We start from the raw sequence: 23,705 nt of genomic DNA, 5'->3' as shown, positions 1-23,705 counted from the left end.
ACACAGTGCCGACATGATAATGTAACAATAACACAGCAGCGAGTATACAACACAATTCACCAATACAAAATAACAGTGCCAACATAGTGGTAACACGAAAACACAACACAACAGCACAGTGTTCTGCTGTAGTTCTACATTTGTTCTGTTTTGTTGGTGTGTTGTGTTCCCATGGTTTATTTGTTGGTTTACTTTATTCTATTGTCTCACTGTTCTGCTGCTTAGATTTGTTGCAGTGATATTGTTTTGTTGTGGTGTTTTTGTGTTGCACTATGGTGTTATGTTTTAGGTTAAGCTAGTCTGTCGTGGAGGTGTGTTGTTGCATTGTCCTATTGTGTACCATTTTGTTCTTTTGGTGAAGTTCTGTTATTTTTTGTGCAGTTTACCTTTTGTGTCAGATTACTGCCTGCTGCTGTTACTGTTTTATACTGTGATTGTGTTGCGGTGTTGTGATCACCTATATTTATGTTGTGTTGTAATATGTTTTGTGTAAAAAGCAGCACATTCCTTTAAAGTTTCAACGAGAGACATTGTAGTGTTCTGGTTCCACATGTTCAGGTGTCATGAGCAGCCTCCTAGCTGCTCAGCCCATCCTCAACTGCCAACACTCATACACCAGGCACCCGAGCATTCCACTGATGTCACTCACACCAACATTCTAACCGGAACGCTCACACTGGCTGAGCAGCTAGATGGAGAGGAGTAAAGTGAGGATACTACAGACATCCATTTACCACTCTCTCGGTAAGCCACATACCACTGCCTCTCTTTTCTCTTAAGGCACCAGTCAGCCCAAACCTGTGCCAGAAACCCTGCCTTAGAGCAGCTCTGTCAAAGCTCGCTTTACTTGATCCGGCCCCTGGTCTCCTGTTCCTCATTATGCAAGGCTTTATCTACTTTAAGAAAGAAGACGCGGCATGCAGGTTCGATTCTGTTACACCACAAACTCGCACATCTACATATATGAGTCTGTTTTTTGGATAACATGTTTATTGCTTTCATCACAATGAAATATCGGAAGTATATAAACTGGACAGCAGAACTGCTGGCTACATAGCGGATGGTGAGAAAACAGCAGTAACATAGGAAAGTCATGGGCTGTATAAAGTTGACGCACTCTGTTAGAGCGGTTATCACGATGCATGTATACAGGGTGCTGAATGCTAGCCACCTCATTAGTGTAACTTGCCCACCTGACCCTATTTTATCAGTGAGTAAAGTCACAGAATGAGCTTAGGCGTCTGTGTAACTCTGGAAAAAATACTGGCAAAAGGCACTCATCACATCATATGTAGATGCCAGAAAGGTGAAGTCCTCAGTGGTCTCAGATATCACACTGGATGCAGACACCAGGCAGCTGATTTATGCCATTTATGTATGTTTTCTAAAGCTGAAACAGATCTTTACTTCTTACACTAGTGCCGAAATGTAACACACCCAAAGAACAGTGGTCCCACATACCTAATACAAGTAACACCTGCAAGTGTGGAGAAAAGGGCTGCCGTGAGACTCAGAATGCACTTTCCAAAGGGTTTGCCCCACCCCAGGCAGAGTGGCTTTCATTGGTGATACTGGGGCAATCTGTGTCCCCCCTGTCAGTGTTTGACACTGAGGTGGTAAGATGCTTGAATGGTCACAAAATGGAAGCTAGAAGAGGCCCGCGTGCAGCCACTCCCTTGTGAAGCATTCCCACATTGCAAGGCTCGACATTTAAACCTATCGATTTCACAAATCCTCTCTGTGGTATCTTAAGGAGTGTCCTATCCTTTGTAGCTGCAGCCATTTGGGATGCATAGCTCTTTAAATGCACCAGTGTGAAGTTACCTAACTATGTAAACTAAATGCCAAAAACATACTTAACTTGTTGAACTATAGGAAGACTAACTCACAGTGTTGTGTTTATGTTCCACTAGTGAACTCTAGGGTAGAGGGTGGCTGTGAACTCCTTGCGTACCTTGACCATTTCAGATACAACCCTGGGAGACCATACCTGGGAATGGTGCAGCTCAAGTGACATGTACTAACAATGCCGCTATTGTGTTTAAGAAAGCAAAAAAAGTAAAGTTTCTTTATTGAATATACAGAGTGGCCTATGTGCAGACATTCTTTCGTTTTCTCCTCATTGTTACAAAAACTGTACATTACAAACAGTATAGAAACAAACCCAAAAGAATTTTCCGCACACCCTGGCTAGGTATCTCTATTTGCAATCAAATTTACAGATATAAAAAGAAAGCACAGCCCACTCCTCATAGTGCACAGTTGACGTGTAGCTACGTTGAGTCCTCTGTTGGCGGGCGTGAGTGCGCGTCTCTAGTCTTCCTCGGCGCAGAGGACCAGGGCCAGCTCTGTTCTGTACAGCTTCCCTTCGTCGGACAGGGCCATGATGCTCTTCTTGTATATAGGGATGCTGTTGCTGTCTAAATCCTATTTACAGAACAGATAATCCATTTAAATCATACAAATCAATGTGTACTTTGCCATATATAAAGGAAGCAAGTTAACAGTAAAAGCCCCCTGAAATTACAAATTTATCAGCATTTGTTGATATTTGCTTTTTTTTTAAAATTATTTTGTGTCCCTGTCTTAGTACTTCAGAGCATCCCTGGTGTTATGTCGCCAATTAATGCAATTAGAGAATTACATCCACATAACTCCTGCTAAGACGTCTTAGTGCACTTCAGGAATTAGTGCCGGCTGCTCTATCTTTAGCTCCTTGTATAAAAGGGTTAGATGCTTTAAATCCCATTTAGGCTCCAAATTGCCTCTCCAAAAATACCCTCATGCATTACCTTTTTGTTCTTCTCGCACAGATCTTTCAGCAGGGCGTCCAGCTCGTTTTCATCAATGTATCCACTGCCGTCCTGAACAACGGAGAGAAAGAGAGGGGAGGTTAGAAACCTACTTAAAGCTTTGTGTGTTTTAGTGCTCACATGGTCTTTTGCTAAGTTTCAGTAAAGCTCATATGGAATTTATCAATAAAATCATTTGCACTTCTTCATCAGAGAACCTTTACCATGTCCCCCATGCTGAAGAGACACAGTGGAGTGTGCGTCGGGTGTGTGATGTGCCCTAATTTTTCTACTTACTGCCACATCAACATTGTTTCTCTCTCGTTTAATGGGGCAGGTGTCAACATGCAGCCCCTTTGTGTGCAATATTTCCCTTAACTGTGGTAATACCGCATTACAGAATCCGAAGACCGTGCCCTACTCCTACTACAAACAAAATGTTGTACTTAATTGTGTACACGCAAATGCAGTAAAACATCAACCTTATTACACCTTTGTGTGCAGAATTGTCAAATCAGGTACTTTAGAACAGGCAGACCTTTGATGTAGGATACGTGTCCTGAGCATATCACTAAGAGCCAGTCTTGGCTTCCAATCCTGTTTGTATGTGATTAATGACAGATTTTCTTTTCCACCCCTTCTTTTTCACGGCTGGTGGTACCCATCCAGCTTTTTGACACGTGACCTATTATTCAGCTCTAAACCTTTTGCTTGCTTCTCAGAATCTCCTTTAAAATTGAAATCCTCTGCTTATCTGCGCTCACTGCTCCGCTGCCATCCTACACTTCTCTTATGCCCACATTCTGTTTCCTTTCTTGCAATTTCAGATGCCGCCAACTATGGAGATGTCAGAGGAACATGCTGCCACATTTAGAAATGGGCTTTGATGTGGGGTGGGAGGCAATTTCCTGCCCATGCCACTTATGGGACTGCTTGACAGTAGCACTTTTGTAGACACAGGGGCGGCCTTAGGTATGTACAAGCCGTGCACCTGCACAGGGCCACCAAACCCCAGGGGCCAACACGCCAATATATATCCTTAATATAATAAACCTCTGAGGATGGATACATATTTGCCTGGCGGCCCCTGGCAGGGATGTGGCGGCCTCCGGCTCTGTTCCACTTTCAAACACCCTGACCCCCCTTCACTGGCCTCCGCGCTCCGCCCGGAACCCCTCTTCCGGGGCCCCCTAACTACGCTCCCTGCCCAGGGTCTCCATGAGCCCAGAGCCACCCCTGGTAGACAGCCATCCATCTATGAACTTTCCTTCGCAGCCCATAATTAAAATTACACAGGCCATGATGTATAATTAGGCTTTCCTGTTTTCAGTTTCTATTTTTGGTAAATTCTGGTGGGGTTTTTTCAGTTTTTTCAATACCTTAAAAAACAGTGGTTATCAGTGGTTACACATTTTCGCACCATTAAAAACAACAACAAAAAGTGTTTTTCCGGTGTTTATGGAATTTTAATTTAATTATTGCTTGCTTTCTGCACTGATAGTGCAAGTGTATAGGTATATGAGGACCAAATACATTTTTACTGCACCAGAATGGACTACAAAGTAAATAGCATTCTTCATTAACTCTGAAGATTGTAAAGCTGCTTTCAGCATACCATCTAGCAAGTGACAAGGATCTCTTACAGAGAAGCACTTCAGCTCAGGTATCGGTTTTGAAAGGCCATCATACAACTTTTCATATACGGAGCTGAAAAACAATATCACTCATATCTTTATTGAACTTGGTAGGAAATGTTTTCAGCAGCATTCCAAGTGACACTGTGTTCCATGTTTACCAAATGCCTTGTGTCATGTTTTCACCACTATCTCAGATGCTTGTTGACAACATTCTTTTCACTTATACCTTTCACTACATCTTGCATTGAATGTTTAAAGACTGCAGTGTTTAGCAATTCACTTACAATCAATACTGACTCACTAGAAAAGGGGGCTGATGTATCAAAGGATTTCACCCATTCTCTGTCTATGAGTAAATGAGATGCTACATATTAGAAAAGATTCTTATGAAACCAGCCATTTTACCTATTAGTGAAATCAAATGTAGCCAACAATTCAAATATGATTTTGATATTTCCTGATTCTCTACTGTTTATAAAATAACTAAATAAGACCTAAACATAGTTCTAAACACTGCATCTTTAAACCAAGGACCACAAAACTGAAAAAAGCAGAGACGATGTTTAAGGGACATACCTAAACAACAAACCTCAAACATAATAATGTTAGTCCAGTTTTTCTTGTTGCTACCTTGTATAACAAAGTTACATTGTATTGACCCCTCCAGGAAGAAATAAAAATGACTTTAACTTATCTTTTCCTTTCTTTGAATGGCACTTAGTTTGTGGTTGAAAAGGTGTTTTTTCAGTGTTTATATGTTTACCCTGGTGATGGCTATTTTTCTTTCGGTGGGGTTTTATCAGTTATTATAGGTTTAAACCTAAAACCAGATAGCCTATGTATAATCTAATCATAAAATATTGCGGAAATGGCTGGTCTGTTGTCATCATTCCCAAAATCGATGTCTATATTATTTTTAACAAGTTCAGAAATTTTGGGTACCAACCAGCAGAGAGATAATCATTCTAGTTGTTACTGCATATGTCCTCTGCCAGGAAATGCCTCTTGGTGATATGGCCGGTATTACTGCGGGAACTCGTAAAAATCACCCGAAAATTCTGTATTTCTCTGGGGATTAAAAATGTCAGGGAAAACCAATTTCTAGACATTTCCTTATCTCTGGCACAATTCCAGAAGATTTCAAATGGGATCCTTATTGTCTGTGAGGGCTGATATCAGTCTTATGGAAACAGTCCTCAAGTTCCCTGGTGCATTACCCTCTATCCCCCAAATTAATCAATACAAAGAGAACTAAAAACTTCAAAGAGGGTTGGGGTTTACGATGATTGCATGTAAGACCATGAATTTCTAGTGAGAATCTTGAAATTACCAGGGCAAATTAATCCAATTCGTCTGGCGTTTCGCCTGGAGAATTTGACTGCTTTAAGCAGCCAACTCTCTTGGTGAAACGCAGCATATCTGGAGTATTTCTGTGGATCTCATAATTATGATCGGATTGATAACTCCTTGTACTCCTTTTACCGAGTCCATACAAATAAACCGGCCACTTGTAATGTGGCACACAATCGAGGCCCATGTGATGTTTTCAAGTACAGCTGACATTCTCTTTGATAACCATCTAATATTTTCCTGAATTTTATGCATTCATGTTCCTGCCACTTCACGTTAACCAGTAATTTGTAAGTTTAAAAGATCTAAAGTCAAAATAAGAAACAAGATTCTATAAGACTGAAGCAATTCCAAATGCACTTACCTGGTCATATAGCTCAAAAGCTTTATTAAATTCTTTCCCACACATTTTGACTCCCTGCAGAAAAACACATATAGAAGTGGTGTTAGAAAAGCACTATTACATACTTTCTTGAACTGTCAACCGGTCAAATAAAGTGGCATGACATTTGTTGTTTTGAATTTGTTTTTTACAGATTACCAATCAAAAACACCCACAAAGAAAGTGCAGGAGAGTTACTAGATGTTGTGTATTTTAAGAGCAAATAAATATTTTAGAGCTCTGGAAAAAAACACTTTGAACTGAAGCTTGTGGCAATGGATTTATGTGAATATGCAGGTAATACGACAATAGTAAAACAATAAACTTAAAAACAGCATAGGTCTAATTAACACCCAATTACTTAATGGTTATCTTAATTACTCTGAGTACTGGCCTTTGTCATCACAGTCCTAAGTTCCTTTCCAGCCATATGCAAGAGACAACCACTGAATACATAGGCAGTGGTAAGCGTAGAATTCTGGTTTATGAAATACAGGAAGAGGTAGACAAGGTCTGGTGGTTCAGTGGACCAATGCATCAACTCTAGGAACTTATGTTTGACCTCATGGACACAGATTCAGATCCCGGCAGGTTCACTGAATCTTTCATTCTTCTGAGATTGATAAAATGAGTAGCATTCTTGTGGGTAACATTAAATAGCTGTCATTCAGTGCCAAGATGTCCCAAGGGATGAATGTGCACTACAAGTACACGCTATGTTTCGTGATAGCGGCAGAGGTCCTACCTGGTTATGAGAAGCCTAGGGAAGCTCTGTTAACATTTTTAGGTAAAATTAATAAAGTCTGCATATCAAGACATATTTCATCACGTATAAACTAGAACAACACGATGGATGAGGAGGTGTTGCTTATCAGAATACACATCAATAACCCAAAACTCACATGGCTTTTAGCCCATTTATGTGGGAGATGGATGGTGTGTCTGTTAAAGCCCATGTTTCTTTTATTGTATTACCATTTCAAACCCTGGAAGCATTTAGATCTCTTGCTCTGTAGAAAAGTCCTATTTGGTTTGTGCAAATGAAGAGCCTTTAAGCAAAGACCTGACAGGATTCAAGGCAGTTTCATTATTTAAACAAAGTGTTGGACATGGCCCTTTTTGCAGGGTTATCCCAAAATGTTTTGCCTTTCTCCCGTATTTTTCTGACCTTCTTCTGTTGGCTTTAGGACTCTGGGCACTTTACCACTGCTAATCAGTGCTAGAGTGCATGGGCTCTGTCCTTTAATCATGGTATGATTGGTTTACACTTGTTTGGCACATTTAATTTACTTGTAAGTCCCATATACCCAGAGCCTGTGAATTAAATGCTACTAATGGGCCTGCAGCGCTGCTTGTGCTACCCACAGAAATACCCTTTCAAACCTGTCTCAGGCCTGCCACCACAGGACCTGCGAGCACAGTTTACTACCACATTGACTGGGCATTTAAAGTTACTTGCGAAACCTGAAACTCCCCTTTCACTACATATAGATTACCCCTGAGGTAGGCCTTAGGTAGCCCTATGGGCAGGGTGCTGTGTAAGTAGAAGGTAGGACATATGCCTTTATTGTGTAGCATGCCCTGGTAGTGACAAACACCCCATTTTGTTTCTCACTACTGTGATGCCTACTTCTCTCATAGACTAGCAGTGGTTATTCCCTTATATATGTTTATGTGGTAATTCCTGATCTAAATAGAGTAGTGGTTCCATGTTTGGTATGTTTGGAATAGTGGTGATAATAAATCCTGCTTATTGGTGTAGGTGGTTTTTATTAGTATTGTAGAAATGCCACTTTTAGAAAGTGGGAATTTTTCTGTGTCTATGACTCTATGTGCTTTGCAACCTGACTCTAATCCACCTCTGGACCTTGTTGACAGCTACTCTTTGTGCCCACTTTCCATATAGCCATAACACAAGGAGTGTTGGGTGTAACAGGGTTGCATCTGCATTCATCTACATACTGAGTGACCTTCCTGGGTTGGGAGAGAGAGAGGCGGGTACACCTACATTTGTATAGGCTGTATCCTGACCTCACAAAAAGGACTGATTTACCCCCTGCTGTACGTCTGGAGCCAGGGCTGAGTTGAAAGGAGGTGTTGTGCACTTCTAAGGTTTCTTTTGAAGTTCCCCCAGATAAAAGATATTTTGAGTATAAGTACAGGTGCTCTGACCCCAAGTTTTTAGACAATGCGTCGGACGTGTAACCAGACACTGCTGGCTCTACATACTGCAGCAGAGGATTGCTATGCTGTGAGGAAAACCACCACTTGAACTTTGCTTTGTTGTGATAACTTGAATGTATGCTTGGCTGCTAGAGAGGCTGACACTTTGCTGAGGAAACCAGTGTGCTAGCCTGCTGCCTGCCTCTTTGCTTTCTTCTAGGATCTATGACTGCCCAGAGCTGCCCGTGGAACTCTGAGTCCGGCCTCCCCAGTCATCTGCAATTTCAGTGTGGAGATGGCTTCATTGGGAATCGATCTTTACCCCAAAGAGAAGCGCATGGTGAGAGCTACCTTTCTCTCCCTTCTCCTTGAGCCAGCAAGCAGCATGTGTCAAGCGCTGTTGCCCAGGGAAGCTGGGATCTTTCAATAAGAAGGGAACTTCACTCAGGCATGCTCACCGCTCGACAGAGAGGTCACTGAGTACTGGGCACACCAAAGATTCTGCCCAGCAGCACTGAGCTGTCCATCTCCTAGATGGGGACACCCTCTGGGTTTCTCTGGAGGTGAAAAGCAGTAGTCTTGTTGCCACCTGGGCCCAGCTGATTGCCAAGGGCACATCCGGCAGGTGTTGTGGGTTTCTCGCATCTCCGACGGAGCCCCGACATCACGCGCTGCAAAGTGAGGGCACCCGTAGTTTTTGGCAGTTCTCTGTGACTTGGGTCCCTTCCCTTTTGGTACTTAGTTGGAACCCCCTGTTGCCCAGGTGCCCACCAGTCCCGAAGGGGCCCAGATGAGTTGGAGTGCTGGGCTTGTGCCAGGTGAGGCCCCATAGCCGGAGGGCTCATTTGAAATGCGCTAATTCCCTTAGTGGGAAAGACCACATTGCAGCCAGCTGTATGCAAGCATTTTCATTGTTCCAGAAGGAGACGACCCCGGGGTCTCTCAGTTTTGGGCTTCAGCAGTGGTCCCAGAAGTCTAGTATGGTTCTCAGAGCAGTTCTTCCAGGACTGGGCAAAGCTTCTGGGATTTTTCTTGGTGTGCAGGTGACCCAGTGAGGTCTCCCCACTGAACCTTACAGTGTGGCGCCTTCCCTTCTGTTGAACATACTTCAGAGCCTCTGATTCTTGGTGATAGGACAGAGTGAGTCCTCAAAGAGACCCCGATCTAGGTTTTCACTAAACACAGTTTTTTTTTGTTTTTTTACTGTGTTACGTGTAATAGGAATGTAGGTGCCTCTGAGCACTTCAATTGTTGTTGGGTTACCACATCCCTAGTAGGATTGCAGGTGTGCCTGTGCGCTACATTGTGAATCTACATTACTGCATAGCCTGTATGAGAAGTGCAGGTGCGCTGTATCTAGGTGTCGACAGCATTTATGGTAACATGTGGTGATTCACCTGTGGTCTTGAGCTAACCAAAAACGACAGCATTTTTGTGCCTTAATGTATTGATGTGTTTTACCTTGAACTGCCCGGAGTGAATAATATGCCCAGTAATAAATCTCATGTTTGCAACATATCAGTTATTCTCTTATGGCATGCATTGTGATGTTTTGACAATTGCCTAGTTGGCAAAGTAAACATTTGGTCTATGGTTTATGTATAACTAGCTTACCCGTCGCCCGTTGCTGCGATCTCCTTAGAAAGGAAATTCAAGGAAACTCGTTATGATAACATTCAATTTACATTGTGTCATTTTTATTGAAACTTATTCATTTTAATATGGAAAACATTTCAAAGTGTCGTTTTAATTCTATTTATTTATTCGAGTGCTTGTGGATTCACGATTTTTTGTTTTTCCGTCTGGTGTGTACATCGGTATTCGAAAGATTATGAGGGCCCTGGGCGGCCGATATTTAAAAAAATGTTATGCCAGAAACATTTGCGGGAGTGTACTCAACAACTTCCCAAAGTTTCCTGGCGATCGGATGAATGCTGTTTTAATTCTATTTATTTATTTGAGTGCTTGTGGATAGACGATTTTTTGTTTTTCCGTCTTGTGCGTACATCAGTATTCGAAAGATTATGAGGGCCCTGGGGGGCCGATATTTAAAAAGAATTTATGCCAGAAACCTTCGCGGGAGTGTACTCAACAACTTCTCAAAGTTTCATGGCGATCGGATGAATGGTGTAGTAATGCATAAAGGACAAACAGACAGACATACATTCGTTTTTATATATATAGATATATTTTTACATAAATTGTGTGGAGTCTCTTTTGTAGTGTATTTATTGTGTTGCTGGTGAGAGTGGGTTGCGGTAACGCTTTACTCATTGCCTCTGGGAAAATCCTGACTGCTCTTTACAAGCTACCAAGGGGGTGACCACGGGTTAACTTTAATGTGTAACTTACTTGCCCTGACTAGAGAGGTGGGTTCTGCCTGGCTGAAATGCATACCCTAGCCAATCAAATTCTGCACTTAGACCATTATATATTTTTATTCCTGATTCTCTCTTTGGTCATTTTATTGTTTACTCCTGCCTTATTTTCTTGCACTTGTTGTTTATACCAGTGTTTTACCTTGCCAAAATGGAATCTAGCTTTGATATGAATGACTTGTTGTCTTACCTGGCGGAGAAGTTGTCGGGGTTCTGTAGGGAGAGGGGCCTAACTGTGAGTGAGGAACCTGAAATGGGGGACCTTCAGCAAACCCTGTACTAATATGAGTGCGCGCACTGGCAAACATTCCTAACAGGGAACCAGATGGGTAGTAGTTTTGAGGAAAAGTACAAGGAGGGTGGTAGTTCTGTGGAGGACTCTGAGGAGGACCCATTCGGTATTCTTAAGAATCCTAAACTGTGGAACCTCCTAAAAGGTTCAGAACCAAAACCCCCAGAGGGCAATGACCCGAAAGATACTGCCCAGGAGGGAAAAAATGACCGGGCAGGCAAACCTGTAGAAGTAGAGAACCTCATAGATAGGGAGTCCCTTGCTAGGTCTAGTGCCAGGAGCAGAGTCACCTCCCAATCCCCGTTCCCTGAAGAGCTCACAGAAAGCTGGAAGGTGAGGGATCTGAGGTTGCAGCTGTCACAGCTGGCCATGGAGGAGAGAAAGGCCGAGGTCGAAAGAGCCTTAGTCCAGGAGAAAATGGCGGAGGTCGGAAAGGGTTTCGCCAGAGAGAAACTAGTTCTTGAGCAAATGTTAGCCCATGAGCGTAGTTGGAGAGTTCTGTACACACCAGTGCTGCGGGTGGGGTCCAGTGGTGGCAGCAATTATGAATTAAGTGTTAGGAACACCACCCACATATCCACATACTTGGTGCCTAGCTGCAAGGAGGGGGTGACATATATCAGTAGTTTCAGGAATAAGAGGAAGCTCTGGTAGTGTGCAGGATCCTGAGGAGGATTGGGGGAATGTCCTGGAAGTTATATTCCTGAGGATGGGAGGGATGCCTTACTGACCCTAGAAGGGAGTGACAGGCAGAGGTCCCCCCACCATGAAAGAAACACTGCTATGGAGGTATGGCTTCACCTCTGAAGAGTATAGGTTGAGGTTCAGGGGCAGTAGGAAACTGCCTCGCCAACCTAGGGGGACGTTTCTGGAGGATTGCTACAAAGCACAAGAGCGATGGGTGAAGGGTAGCACAGTAAACAATTTTGAAGTGCTGTTCAATCGGATTGTCAGAGAGCACATGTTCCATCGCTGTTTTCCAGGTCTATGCCAACACCTGTTTGATTTGTACGTTCTCTGACCCCAGGGAACTTGCAAAGGAGGCAGGCCTCTGGGTGAGTGCCAGATGGTCTGCAAATGCATTTGGGAGTTATCCTAAAGGGAATGGCTCAGGCTTCTCCCAACCGAGGGAGGAGGGGGAGGTTTGCAGTAGCCCAGATAGGTCTCGCTCTACTGGGATGGGTAGAGGGTCCCATGTCCCTTCTCAGGGTAGGAGGAGAGGTGGGGGTAGGCTGAGGCCCAGGATGCCCAAAACCCAGTTACAGAACCTGGATAGTTCCCAGGTGGAGCACCAGGAGAGGGGTCTAGTCTGTTCTGGGAAACCACCTGCTGAGGGGGACCCCGTAGTGCCAAGAGAACTTGGGGGTGGTTATCACAAGCGTCCCACCAGTTCTCCTGTCTAGCAATACCAACCCCATTTCAAATACAAAGATTTGCAACATTTAACTGTGATGATTTCTGAAGAGCAGAAACTAAGGTCTGATTTAAAAATAATAATACATGTGCCCCTGTGGTTCACAAAGTCATTTGCTCTTGTTCTCTATATATATGCTTCAAGACTGGAACTGCCTATTCCCAAAATACTATATAACAACAGTGGTCCTAGACATATCTTCAAGCATCAATGAATGTATCACTCATTATTCATATATTAAGGAGATTAATCCACAACAAAAAACAGGAGATATAATTCTTTTCAAAGCCAGAATTACATATCAATGTGTCGTACCCAACATCCCCCTTCCCTGTATAAACCATCAATGTATATAAAATTTGTGTGGGTAGGCCTCTGTGTTTTGTTCAACTAGAAGAATTGTAATTTTAGTTGTACATAAAATTGGACTTTGCTCTTTGAACTTCCTTTCTTCCCCTTTTCAATTCACTTGAGCACCCCTTTTATTCTCACTGCAATCTGCAGTTTCTTCTTTTTGTTTTTACGAATGTTGAAAATAAATTTGAGATACATTGACTGACCAAGAAGATTGGTTGTTTTTTGGATCAATAGATGTTGGGTACGACACATTGATATGTAATTCTGGCTTTGAAAAGAATTATATCTCCTGTTTTTTGTTGTGGATTAATCTCCTTAATATATGAATAATGAGTGATACATTCATTGATGCTTGAAGATATGTCTAGGACCACTGTTGTTTTATACTAATTGATACCCAGGTCCCTTGACTTATTGGGGTAACCCCATTGAATTAATATTCCCAAAATACAGCATGAGCAGTGTGACACTCTGCAGCAATGGTTGGAGCCATCTGCCTGCTGGACCCCCATGCCTTGAAGCATTGAGGATCAGTGCATAGTGACTGGGCTTGGGAGCCCAACTCATTCAAAGCTTGAGAAGTAATTTATTGAACACCACTTCTTGTAGAACCACATGCAAATAGGCACACTGTAATAGTGTGGGTGGACACATTCAAAGACGAATAGATGATTGGTGAACGAAACCTGCACAGTGGCAACAGAAACACAAAGCATATAGTGATATTTTCATATTTATATTATGCAGATTCCAAGGACAAATGAACTCGGTATCAAGGGAGAGCTCAGTCAGCAATAGAACATTTATTTAAAAATAGGAATTTAATAGTGGGAGAGAAGTTGTGGCCTGGAGGAAGGAGATCAGAGTGATCCAATGAAGTGCGTAAGCAGGCTGAAGGGTCAACATCTGGAAAGTTTACAAAATGGTTTTAGAGAAGCATAAGGGTTTAGACTTTGCGAACAAGATTCTGATTATTAGTGCATATAGTTAGTACTTGCTGAGCTATATAGAGTTATAGACTACCTTGATTAACAAAATTAGAAGCTTGTTGACGGCTCGATCCTTCATGGATAAGCAGCCAGGTTCTTGACGATAACGGGTGGTAGATGAAGATGGTAGATGTGATGGCATTTATGCTCTTGACCAAGAGATATCATTTCTACAAAGGTGGACTCGTAGCACTACTGTTACAGTCATTGATATTTCTCTTTACAAGGTTGTTCATTGGAAATGGGCTGTGTAGAAAGGAATGTGGAGCACATTTTGCAAATATTCAGTACTTGCATCCCCACTATAGTGGCTGATAGGAGAGAATCAAGCAGCATGCTAGGGAAATTTGAAATTTCAGGGCTGAGCCTCAAGGGGCTCAAATCACTAGCAGCAGGAAGTGAGGAACACCAAATGACCAGAGTAAAGATTCGAGAGGCAGAATAAGAGACGCTCTAGGGCATATTATGTCACCCTGAGGTTAGAAAACTTGTTATACTCAAGGAGTATCAAACAGTGCACTCACAACTAAGAAAATGAGAGGATAGGCAAGTGATGAACTGAAAAGCATGCATGACAGCTGGCTTAATGTAATGACAAACTCAGCTACAAGTGTGAAGGGTGCTGAGGGCAGAGGTGTGCCACTCTTTGGAGAGCACAGGAAGTTATAATAATAGCTGTTAGAGAGTGAGGAGTGCTCAGTGGTAGGATTATTTTAGCAATGGTAGGATTAGAAGCTTTGCAGGTATGATTTTAGCTAGAGGGTATTGATTAAGGGGGTTCGGCCTGAATGACAGGGGCTTTGTGGGTCACACATGTCACTGGAAGGTTTTGTTGTCTGCAGTATGCGTATAAGGTCTATGGGGGGGGCAAGAGAAGAAACAGGTGCATTAAGCAATATTTGAATGTTGGGAATTGTAGTAATCAATATGATGGAACAGTCAGAAGGATATCATATTAAATAGGATTGTTTTAGAGGTAGGAAGGGCATAAATATAGTCAGTGGTGAGCCAGGAGTGGACAGTGAGTCTGGACTGGCCCGTGTTCAATTGAGGAGGATACATTATTGATAAGACGCAAAGACTCAGAGAGCTCAATGTTCAGTGCTTACAAATCTAGTGATCTGAAGGCTGCGAATTGAAATCCAGGCGAGTAAGCCTCAGCTTTCCATCCTTCCAGCCTCACTCATATTTGCCACAAACAGTGAAACCCCAATTGTAACACAATAAATAAAAATAAATTATACAGTAAATTCATTGAACTTTTCTGATATCCAAAATAATTAAGTCTGCATGGATTGATATATGGAAACCAATTCATGAATCGAAATGGTGTGAATCTCTCTAACTTCAAACTGGAGCCCCATTCCTAGATTTCCGGTAGTTTGATGTCATTAGTGATGAGGATGTATTCCATCTTGTTTGGGTTTCGATACCCAACAGACACCTCCACTCCTCCCAAAAGCGCTATACAAACCCATGATTGATTGATTTATTGATTGATTGAAGGTATCCATGGATGTGGTAGAGGAGTAGAGGTTTGACAAAGTCTACTTCCCTCAAATAATAATAATAATAATAATAATAGACATTTGTATAGCGCACAATCACCCGTTAGGGTCTTCCGTCGGGAAGATTAAGCAAGCTATTGCCCAGAGTCGCATGGTGCTGGGCTAACCTGCCGCCGGAGCCGGGGATCGAAACCTGATCCCCAGATTCCAGCGTCAGTCGCCTTGGCCGCGGCGCCACACCTCTCCCACAAATGGTTTCCTGATCTAATAGATGATGTCTGCAGGTGACATGAGCTGCCCAGCACATGGCGGTGACATCGCACGCATATCATTGCATTTGATATGAGCACCCACATTACTGTGGCTTGGTGTTTAACTTCAAACAGCCAAGAGCACTAATGTGTCACAAACAAAATACTCATTTACTAGACTTCACATTTCCAGTGACAACATAACGATACATACCTGAAATTTAAGAAGGAAGTTTTCTTGCACTGGTAGTAACCTTAAGAGTGAACAAGAACAAATAAATATATTAACAGCCATGAATATTTAAAAAACAGTGTGTCAAAACAAATGTCCAAGCCTGCTTGACCAAGATGATTTACCCTATTTGGTCAAAGATACAAAACAATGCTAGCTAACTACATTTCCTTATTGAAGTGAGGTTCGCACGTGGATGCCCAGGCATGCTGGTTGATATACAGATAGTAATGTCTTCCATGCAAATGGTTTTTGATCCACTTTAATTTGAGTGCGTTACTTTGTCTAGTGGGTTTGTTTTGAATTAAAGTAAGCATGTTAGTAACTTGTTATAAAAGGTGATGCTCTTTGTAGTGAATACAGAATTCTTACATGTGTACATATCTATCTGCTAATCTAGTGTTGCTTGGTTGCAGAAAGTAATTCACTTAATCCTTTGTGATGCGCTAAATTTCACCTTAGCATGTCAGTTTTCTGCCATTTGCCACAAATACTGATGTTTTTATCAACTGTAGGAGACTCTGAAGTTTCTGATTCTACTGATTGGAATCAATGGTACAGTACCATATGGTACTAGACTAAGCTTTGCATGAAACCACGCAACTATGTCAAGGATGAATCAAGATTATGTTCTGTTATAAGAGGAAACCTTTTAGCTTTCACTCACAGAGATCATTACTCCATGTTGGCAAAACATATGTTGCTCCTCTCATGCTGTCTTAAGTTAAAGATCCTCCGAAGAGCCAATGGTGACCTTATTCCAGACTTGAGGGCTGCAAGGTTATAGTCAGTTCGAGACAAAGTATCAAAGGATGATCTGTGGGCTTTGCCAGAGCTTGTTGCCAATGATGCAAGTCATCGGCCCAAAAAAAAGTGGATGTTGCCAATGTTGAACAGTATCTGCAAAAACCAAAAAGCCAAAATGGCCTGTGTGATGAAGTATATCCATCACCACACATGCACACCTGTGCCTCAAGTCACTGTAGCAGTCAGTTTTTAGGTCGAGCATGGGTAGCGCATGCGCTGCTCTACGAGGTATGCTATATTCAGGTATGGATTTGAAGCTTCACCCATTTTCCGCCTATCTTTTCAATTGACTCCTGTTACTGTTCTTTCTAAATGGTCCCTTTGATTCATGAATAGGCTCAGTAGTCCCTCCTGAGCATCACATTGTCTGCATTTGTAACCTCCCATGAGGACTGGACATTTTACTTGTGGTGTTACACGGTCTGTTTAATCTACAGTTTGTGAGCACTATTTTCTTTAATGTCTTTATTCTAGCTGCTGTTTCAGGCATGACAGGCTCTCCCTAACCCACCCTGTTTTCCTGACAGCGCGGCGCCCGATCATGGACTCCGTGCTTTATGTATGAAAAATGCTCCATGCACAGCACAGCACTTCTGCATGCGCTATGCTTCTTAACAAATGTTTTTTTTTTGTAAAAGCAACCCATACCACTCTTTCACTTTGCCTGTTGCCATGCACCTTTCTTTAGATGAGCGACGTCTAAAGAAAGGGGTGTGGCCAACATTAAAGTGAAAAGATGGCTTGGGGCGCTTTTACAAAAAAAACATGTTTGTAAACTTAACAAACAAATGCTTTCTTTTTATAAAAGCGCCACCTACCGCGCTTTCACTTTAATGGCGGCCACGTGCCTTTCTTTAGACAGGGTCGTCTAAAGAAAGGGGCATGGCTGCCATTTAAGTGAAAGCACGGCATGGGGCGCTTCTACAAACAAGCATTTGCAATGCAATAGGTCTCACATTTGCGAGAGTTTAACCGCATGCGCGCCAGCGGTTTTCCCGCTGCGTGCTGCGATTCGCAAAAACCTGCATTACGTGACGAGCTCAGCTCGTCATCCGCGTAGCGCATGTTACGCTCATGAGCTCGTCATGAGCGTAGAAGAGGTTAAGCTATTGGTGTTCGTCTGAGCATACCCTGCCAACTTATGGCGAACAAAGCAGTACAAAAGGGGGTGGTGATGGACGGAGCATCTAGACCAATCAAACACTCACACCCAGTCAAAAGATCTGGGTTTAATCCATCACGGTTCTTTAGCGCAGTCTGCCATCCCAGTTCAGACATGGCCATATGCAAATCAGTCTGACCCTGTGCCTCATGGGAACAGTCCAGCCCGAACTGCCAAGCCATTCCTTCCCTGGACCGGAAACAAGCTTCCTAGGACCGGTTTCTGGCATTCCAGCCGTCTTCAGCCAGGCTTGCTTGAATCCAGTGGCAAAGTGAGCAAGGAACTCACGTCTGAGCATACCCTGCCAACTTATGGCAGTTCGGGCTGGACTGTTCCCATGAGACCCAGGGTCAGACTGATTTGCATATGGCCATGTCTGAACTGGGGTGGCAGAGTGAGCTAAAGAATGGTGATGGATTAAACCCAGATCAGTTGACTGGGGGTGAGTGTTTGCTTTGCTCATATGCTCCATCCATCATCCCCTTTTGTATCGCTTTGTTCGCCCTAAGTTGGCAGGGTATGCTCAGACGTGAGTCCCTTGCTCACTTTGCCACTGGATTCAAGATAGCCTAAAGTTACATTTTTCAGCATGCTGTGTAATGTGAACAGGGGAATGCAGGTTGCTGCAATAAGCATTGGCTTCCAGCTTACGCAATATTATCCATGATTGTTCTGGAGCTTAGGAAACGTTAAGTGTGTAAATTGATGGGCCGAGTGACTGAAAGGAGCAGTTTGATCATTGGAAGTCAAGATGTATTGGCATAGATTAGAAAACTAGAGTAGCCAGTCTCAAAGACGAAGCCCAAAAGTCATTTCAAAGAGAGGCGGTGCCCATGCCACCAGTTTATGCCAGAAGGGTTCATCATCTTGACAAGAACAAACCAATCATCATCATCAATGTGGAGTAAATAGTTTCAGGGAAACCGGGGAGGCAAGAATAGTCCTGTCCAGTAATTTACAAATCATGTATAGGGTGTCAGTTAGTAAATGGACAACAGACAAGCTTATTATCGTATGGCACAATAATAACACTAAAAATGACTGCATGTACATAGCGCTCTCTACCAAATTACAGCTGTTGATTTTACAGTGGCGCGCTGCACGCTGATCTTCACAATGACTGCAGTGGGCCACTGGCCTACCTTACCAGCTGTGAATAAGGAAGGAATGTAGAAAGAAATGCTCAGCATTACCTTTGATGCCAGATGCATCTACAGATCAGCCTGTCTGATTAGCAATATCCAATATGTTGACCCTCCTCACTGTAGAACTGACAACCAAACCCTTTCCGGGAGTCAAAGAAGAAGCTTGTGCAGTCCTAAATGCTTCTACTTGAAATCCCTGTTTTTTTAGAACAATTCGCATTCATCCCTTCTCATCAAAAGCCACAGCCTTTAGCACTGCCCTCTTCTCCCACTTGACCTTCACTGGACTCCATCAAACCTGACATTTATAAAGGACTCAAATAGGTACTGATCACCCATCAACTCTCCTGTTATTGTCATTGGCAGTGGACCTGCAATGAACATACCTCATGCACTCTGTGTCTCTTTTGTAAAGTCCCTCCTTTCCCTGGTCTTTCCCTCCCCTCACTCTTTATTGCACTCACAGTTTCTTCTCTGTTGCATCAGAGACTCCATCTTTTTTGCACTTCAATGCTTTTCTCTGAAGATTGATTTTTTAGCTGTGGCAGGTCCTTGTTCTGCACAGTATTTATATCACCTCCTTCTTTGCTGATAATTCTCCCCTCTGGCCTCGACCCTCCTGCTCTGCATGCCTGAGCTCTCACTGAAACACGCCCTGTTGTTTAGGGTGTACTATAACCCCCTCCCTACCTTAAAAGCACTGAGCAAATCTCTAAATAAAAAATATCCATGTCCAGTGTTTAGTCAATGAAAATAATCCAAAAACCATGTGCGCAAGGTTAAATAACACAATTAAAGATAGTCACGTCTTAAATGTTACACTGGGTTAATAATATATATGATCTCATCTATGGAGGTAGAACGTCATTCTTTCCTGAACTCTAACATTTGGTTTCTTCGCTTGTAATGCACAGGCTTCGAGATACTAACTCCATGCTTGCCACCTGCTCACTCCTACACAGTTGTATTGGATTACGGTAATAACCCTGCGAGGACGAACCAGGATTTGCCGTTTCTTGTGTCAGGGTCAGTTTAGAGCCTTGAGAAATCCTTAAATCTGCAGCAGCAAACATAAAGTCCATATCATATGACCAGGGCCGGACAGCAGTCACAGAACAAGGGAAAGGGTGTTTGAGAAAGGAGGGGATTAGAGGGACTTTAAAGTGGCCGCAAGCCAGGGTGTCACAAGAGAGACGCCTACCTGGCGAGTTCTGTCAGTCCCAGCTTCCCGTCGTTATTGGAATCGAACATTCTGAGCTGCAAGGAAAATATAATGGATTCAGGTTCATGCATCAGAAAGTTTAATGACATTTGTATTAAATTGACTATAAAGACAGCTTTGGGCCCTTAAAATAGGGAGGTCACAGCATTCCAGATTATGTGTTTTTATGTCATGTTATGTTGTGACAGATCATGGGCCTGAATGTTGGACTTTAGTATAAGTTTATGTTTTATTTTTAGTATTCACAAACAATAAGTTAATAGTAAGTCTGAGACTCCGCAATTGGGGTGGAAAACTCTGCCTTTTAAAAGATAGATCCTCTCTTTTTATGAGCAGAGTTCTCCGCCCCAGCTGCGGACTCTCCGCAGTCTTCAATTTACTATTAAGTCATAGTTTGTGAATACTAAAAAACGTAAACTTACCCAAAACTATAATTTTACATTTATCAATGAGGTCCCATATGTCCAGTCACAAACTATTCAGCTACAAATCAGGGATTTAGGGTGTGTAAGTGTAATTAGTTGAATGGAAAAAAGACACAACACTCTGAATGCATTAAGCTATCACCCAACTGTCCAGCCCTGGAAACTGTGCCATTAATGGCCTTAAGTTAAGCGGGTCACCCTAACCAATCTGCATACAATTTGCATTAACAAGTCAAACCAAAAATAGCCCTTCAAAGGCCAAATCCATGCTATATTTTAAGTATATCCATTAACTATGTATATACCTTTCATTTACATTCACTATATAGAAATGTATCTTTTATGGTTTTGCTGCAGATCTGCCATAAATGCAAACCTCGAGGGCCTACGCTGGACACCCCTACATCACTGCACATTTATAGCAAGGAGGAGGTGAAAGCTTAATTTGCACTTGGGGTTGTGCAGTTTTCCAAGAGATATTAAAAAAGTTAAACTTTCCCATCTTCACCAGTTGGTGCCACACTTAAGAAATGATGAGTTACACTAATTATTTGTTCCAAAGTATTTCCATATCATAGCGGTGCAGAGATTTGCTCCTCGTGTGTGTGTGCATGTTGCAGGGTTGTGATTAAGGGAAATGCTGAGTTTCAATGACAAACTCCTTTCATCAGATGCTTGTGACGAATTCGGTGAGAATGGTTCAGCTATCTTGCATAGAAGCGTTGCAGCATAACGTGTGCACACTTGTATGACACATGTAGCTTCATCAAGTTTCAGATTGAGCCACACTTCTGTTCAGGTTACCTTCAGTGTGACGACCTTGAAGGTCTTTGCGGAGGTCCGGCCATTTACAAGATTAGTGTGCAAAATGTGTCAAGATTGGAATGTGTGAAGTGGCAGAAAAGGTGCCCCGGACAAACAATAGCAATGTGTCTCCTGCCACCCACCTGCCGTACCTGTGGCACGGGGGGCCTTACACTGCTGAACCCCGAAACCACTGCACCTTCTGCACTAATGGTAGCTACCCCTCTGAATATTTCCAAAACAAACTATCTCTTTCCCCTCGGTCTACCGTCTGGAAACACTAAAAAAATTAAACAAATTGTTATTACTTTAACATGTTGATATGTTTTACTTACTTTAATGAGATTTTAGAGGCTGCTTATAGTAGGACAGAATAAAACTATGAAGGTCAACGGACTCCAGTCCAAAAAGGGTGGTAACCATACTGCGACCAACTCATGTCAAATACCAATGGAGGTCATTTTCACTTTCCTCTGCTCGCAGGCAGGTTGTTCCCCATGCTGCTGCACGGCTCGGCCTGCATTGTTTTTGCCTAATCTTGTATTTTTCCCCTGTGCCTAACTTGCTTTCTTGCCCAGACTTGTATTTATTCCCCTGTGCCTGTACTTGCTTTCTTGCCAAGACTTGTTTTTATTCCCCTGTGCCTAACTTGCTTTCTTGCCCAGACTTGTTTTTATTCCCCTGTGCCTGTACTTGCTTTCTTGCCCAGACTTGTTTTTATTCCCCTGTGCCTAACTTGCTTTCTTGCCCAGACTTGTTTTTATTCCTGTGCCTGTACTTGCTTTCTTGCCCAGACTTGATTTTATTCCTCTGCGCCTGTACTTGTTTTCTTGCCTAAACTTGTTTTTCCTTCCTGTGCCCAGTTCTACCGCACCACCCGCCCATTTTCCCGCCGTTGCATCCCTGCAGCCCCGCCCCCCTGCAATCCCATTCGCCCCACCGCCTCCCAGCTGCTGCTCCTCCTTCCCACATCCCCTCATACGGAGGCCACGCAGTGGCTGCGTGCAGCGGGCATGCCGCTGGCGCGCCGAAGGCGCGCCTAATGCAAGCCCGTCTGCGCCCATCTGCGCCCATCTGCGCCCATCCGTGCATGGACTGCGCCCAGCGCCAGGACCCCTGGACCCAGCGAACGCCACAACACTCGACACCGCTACGATGCCAGAACCCTCCATGCACTCAACACCGGACGATCACATCACACACTTGCTTCCTGGCCGCCCCCAAGCGCACGCACGGAGCTTTCACCTGCCGGAACTGCAGCTTCACAAGCATCCGCCCCACCATGCTGACGACCAGGAAAGAACCCAATCACCTCAGATGCATCCTTCTCAACACCCGCTCCACCCGCAAACATGCCGTTGAACTCTGGGACCTACTCGACTCAACCTCCCCAGACGTCGCCTTCCTGACGGAGACTTGGCTGAACCCCACCTTGGCACCTGACATAGCCATAGCCACCCCGGAAGGCTACAAGATCACCCGCAGGGAGTGCACCAACGGAGCAGGAGGAGGAATCGCCATCATCCACAGGAACACTCTCAGAGTCTCGACCAACACCGACGACACCCTCAGCACTGCCGAACACCTGCACTTCCAGATCCACACCGACCCCAACACCACCCTCAGAGGAACCCTCATCTACAGACCCCCTGGACCCCGACCCCAGTTCAGCGACTCCATCGCCCACTTTGTCAGCACACATGCCCTCGCCTCCACGGACTACATCCTCCTCGGGGACCTGAACTTCCACCTCGAGAACAACGATGCCAACTCCACCACCCTGATCAACAACCTAGCCAACCTCGGACTCAGACAACTCGTCCCAACATCCACCTACTCCGCCCGTCACACACTTGACCCCATCTTCTTCCCAAGCCCCCACGTCTCTTTCAACCACACCACCGAACTCCACTGGACCGACCATCGCTGCATCTACTTCACCTTCAAGAAACCCACCACGCACCACCGCACCCAACAGATGCCTCGCCGCTGCTGGAGCAAAGTCACCGAAGACCAGCTAACCACCACCCTCGCCTAGAGCCCACCTGCCGACCCCACCGACCCCGACACCACCGCCCGCAACCTCAGACAGTGGATCAACGACTGCGCCAACACCCTTGCCCTGATCAAGAAACCCTCCTTCTCCTCCTGCTTCAACACCCTGCGCATGCTCCGCAGGATCTACAAGTGGATCCCCACTGAAACGAGAAGAACGGTCACCCAGGCCCTCGTCACCAACTGGTTGGACTACGGAAACGCCCTCTACGCAGGAGCCTCGGCCAAACTCCTGCGATGGCTCCAATGCATCAAGAACGCCTCTGCACGCCTGATCCTCGACATCACTCGCCGCAGCCACATCACACCCCACTTGAGAGACCTGCACTGGCTCCTGGTC

At 43.9% G+C, this 23,705-nt stretch overlaps 1 protein-coding gene across 1 annotated transcript in view; it reads right to left on the bottom strand.

Annotated features, from left to right (window-relative positions):
- Positions 1-968: 968 nt before the first annotated feature.
- Positions 969-23,705, bottom strand: part of CALB1 (calbindin 1) — a 182,913-nt gene continuing 160,176 nt past the window's right edge. The window contains exons 7-11 of the mRNA XM_078687061.1: positions 20,061-20,116; positions 15,728-15,767; positions 6,144-6,197; positions 2,793-2,864; positions 969-2,427 (exon numbers count right to left, since the gene is read on the bottom strand). Coding sequence (XP_078543187.1) covers positions 2,314-2,427; positions 2,793-2,864; positions 6,144-6,197; positions 15,728-15,767; positions 20,061-20,116 — 336 coding nt within the window. The 3' untranslated portion in view covers positions 969-2,313. The remainder of the gene's footprint in view (positions 2,428-2,792; positions 2,865-6,143; positions 6,198-15,727; positions 15,768-20,060; positions 20,117-23,705) is intronic.

The sequence above is a fragment of the Lissotriton helveticus genome, chromosome 4_1, assembly GCF_964261635.1.
Source record: "Lissotriton helveticus chromosome 4_1, aLisHel1.1, whole genome shotgun sequence".
NCBI classification, from domain to species: domain Eukaryota; kingdom Metazoa; phylum Chordata; class Amphibia; order Caudata; family Salamandridae; genus Lissotriton; species Lissotriton helveticus.
This window is presented reverse-complemented; position numbering and strand designations above follow the sequence as displayed.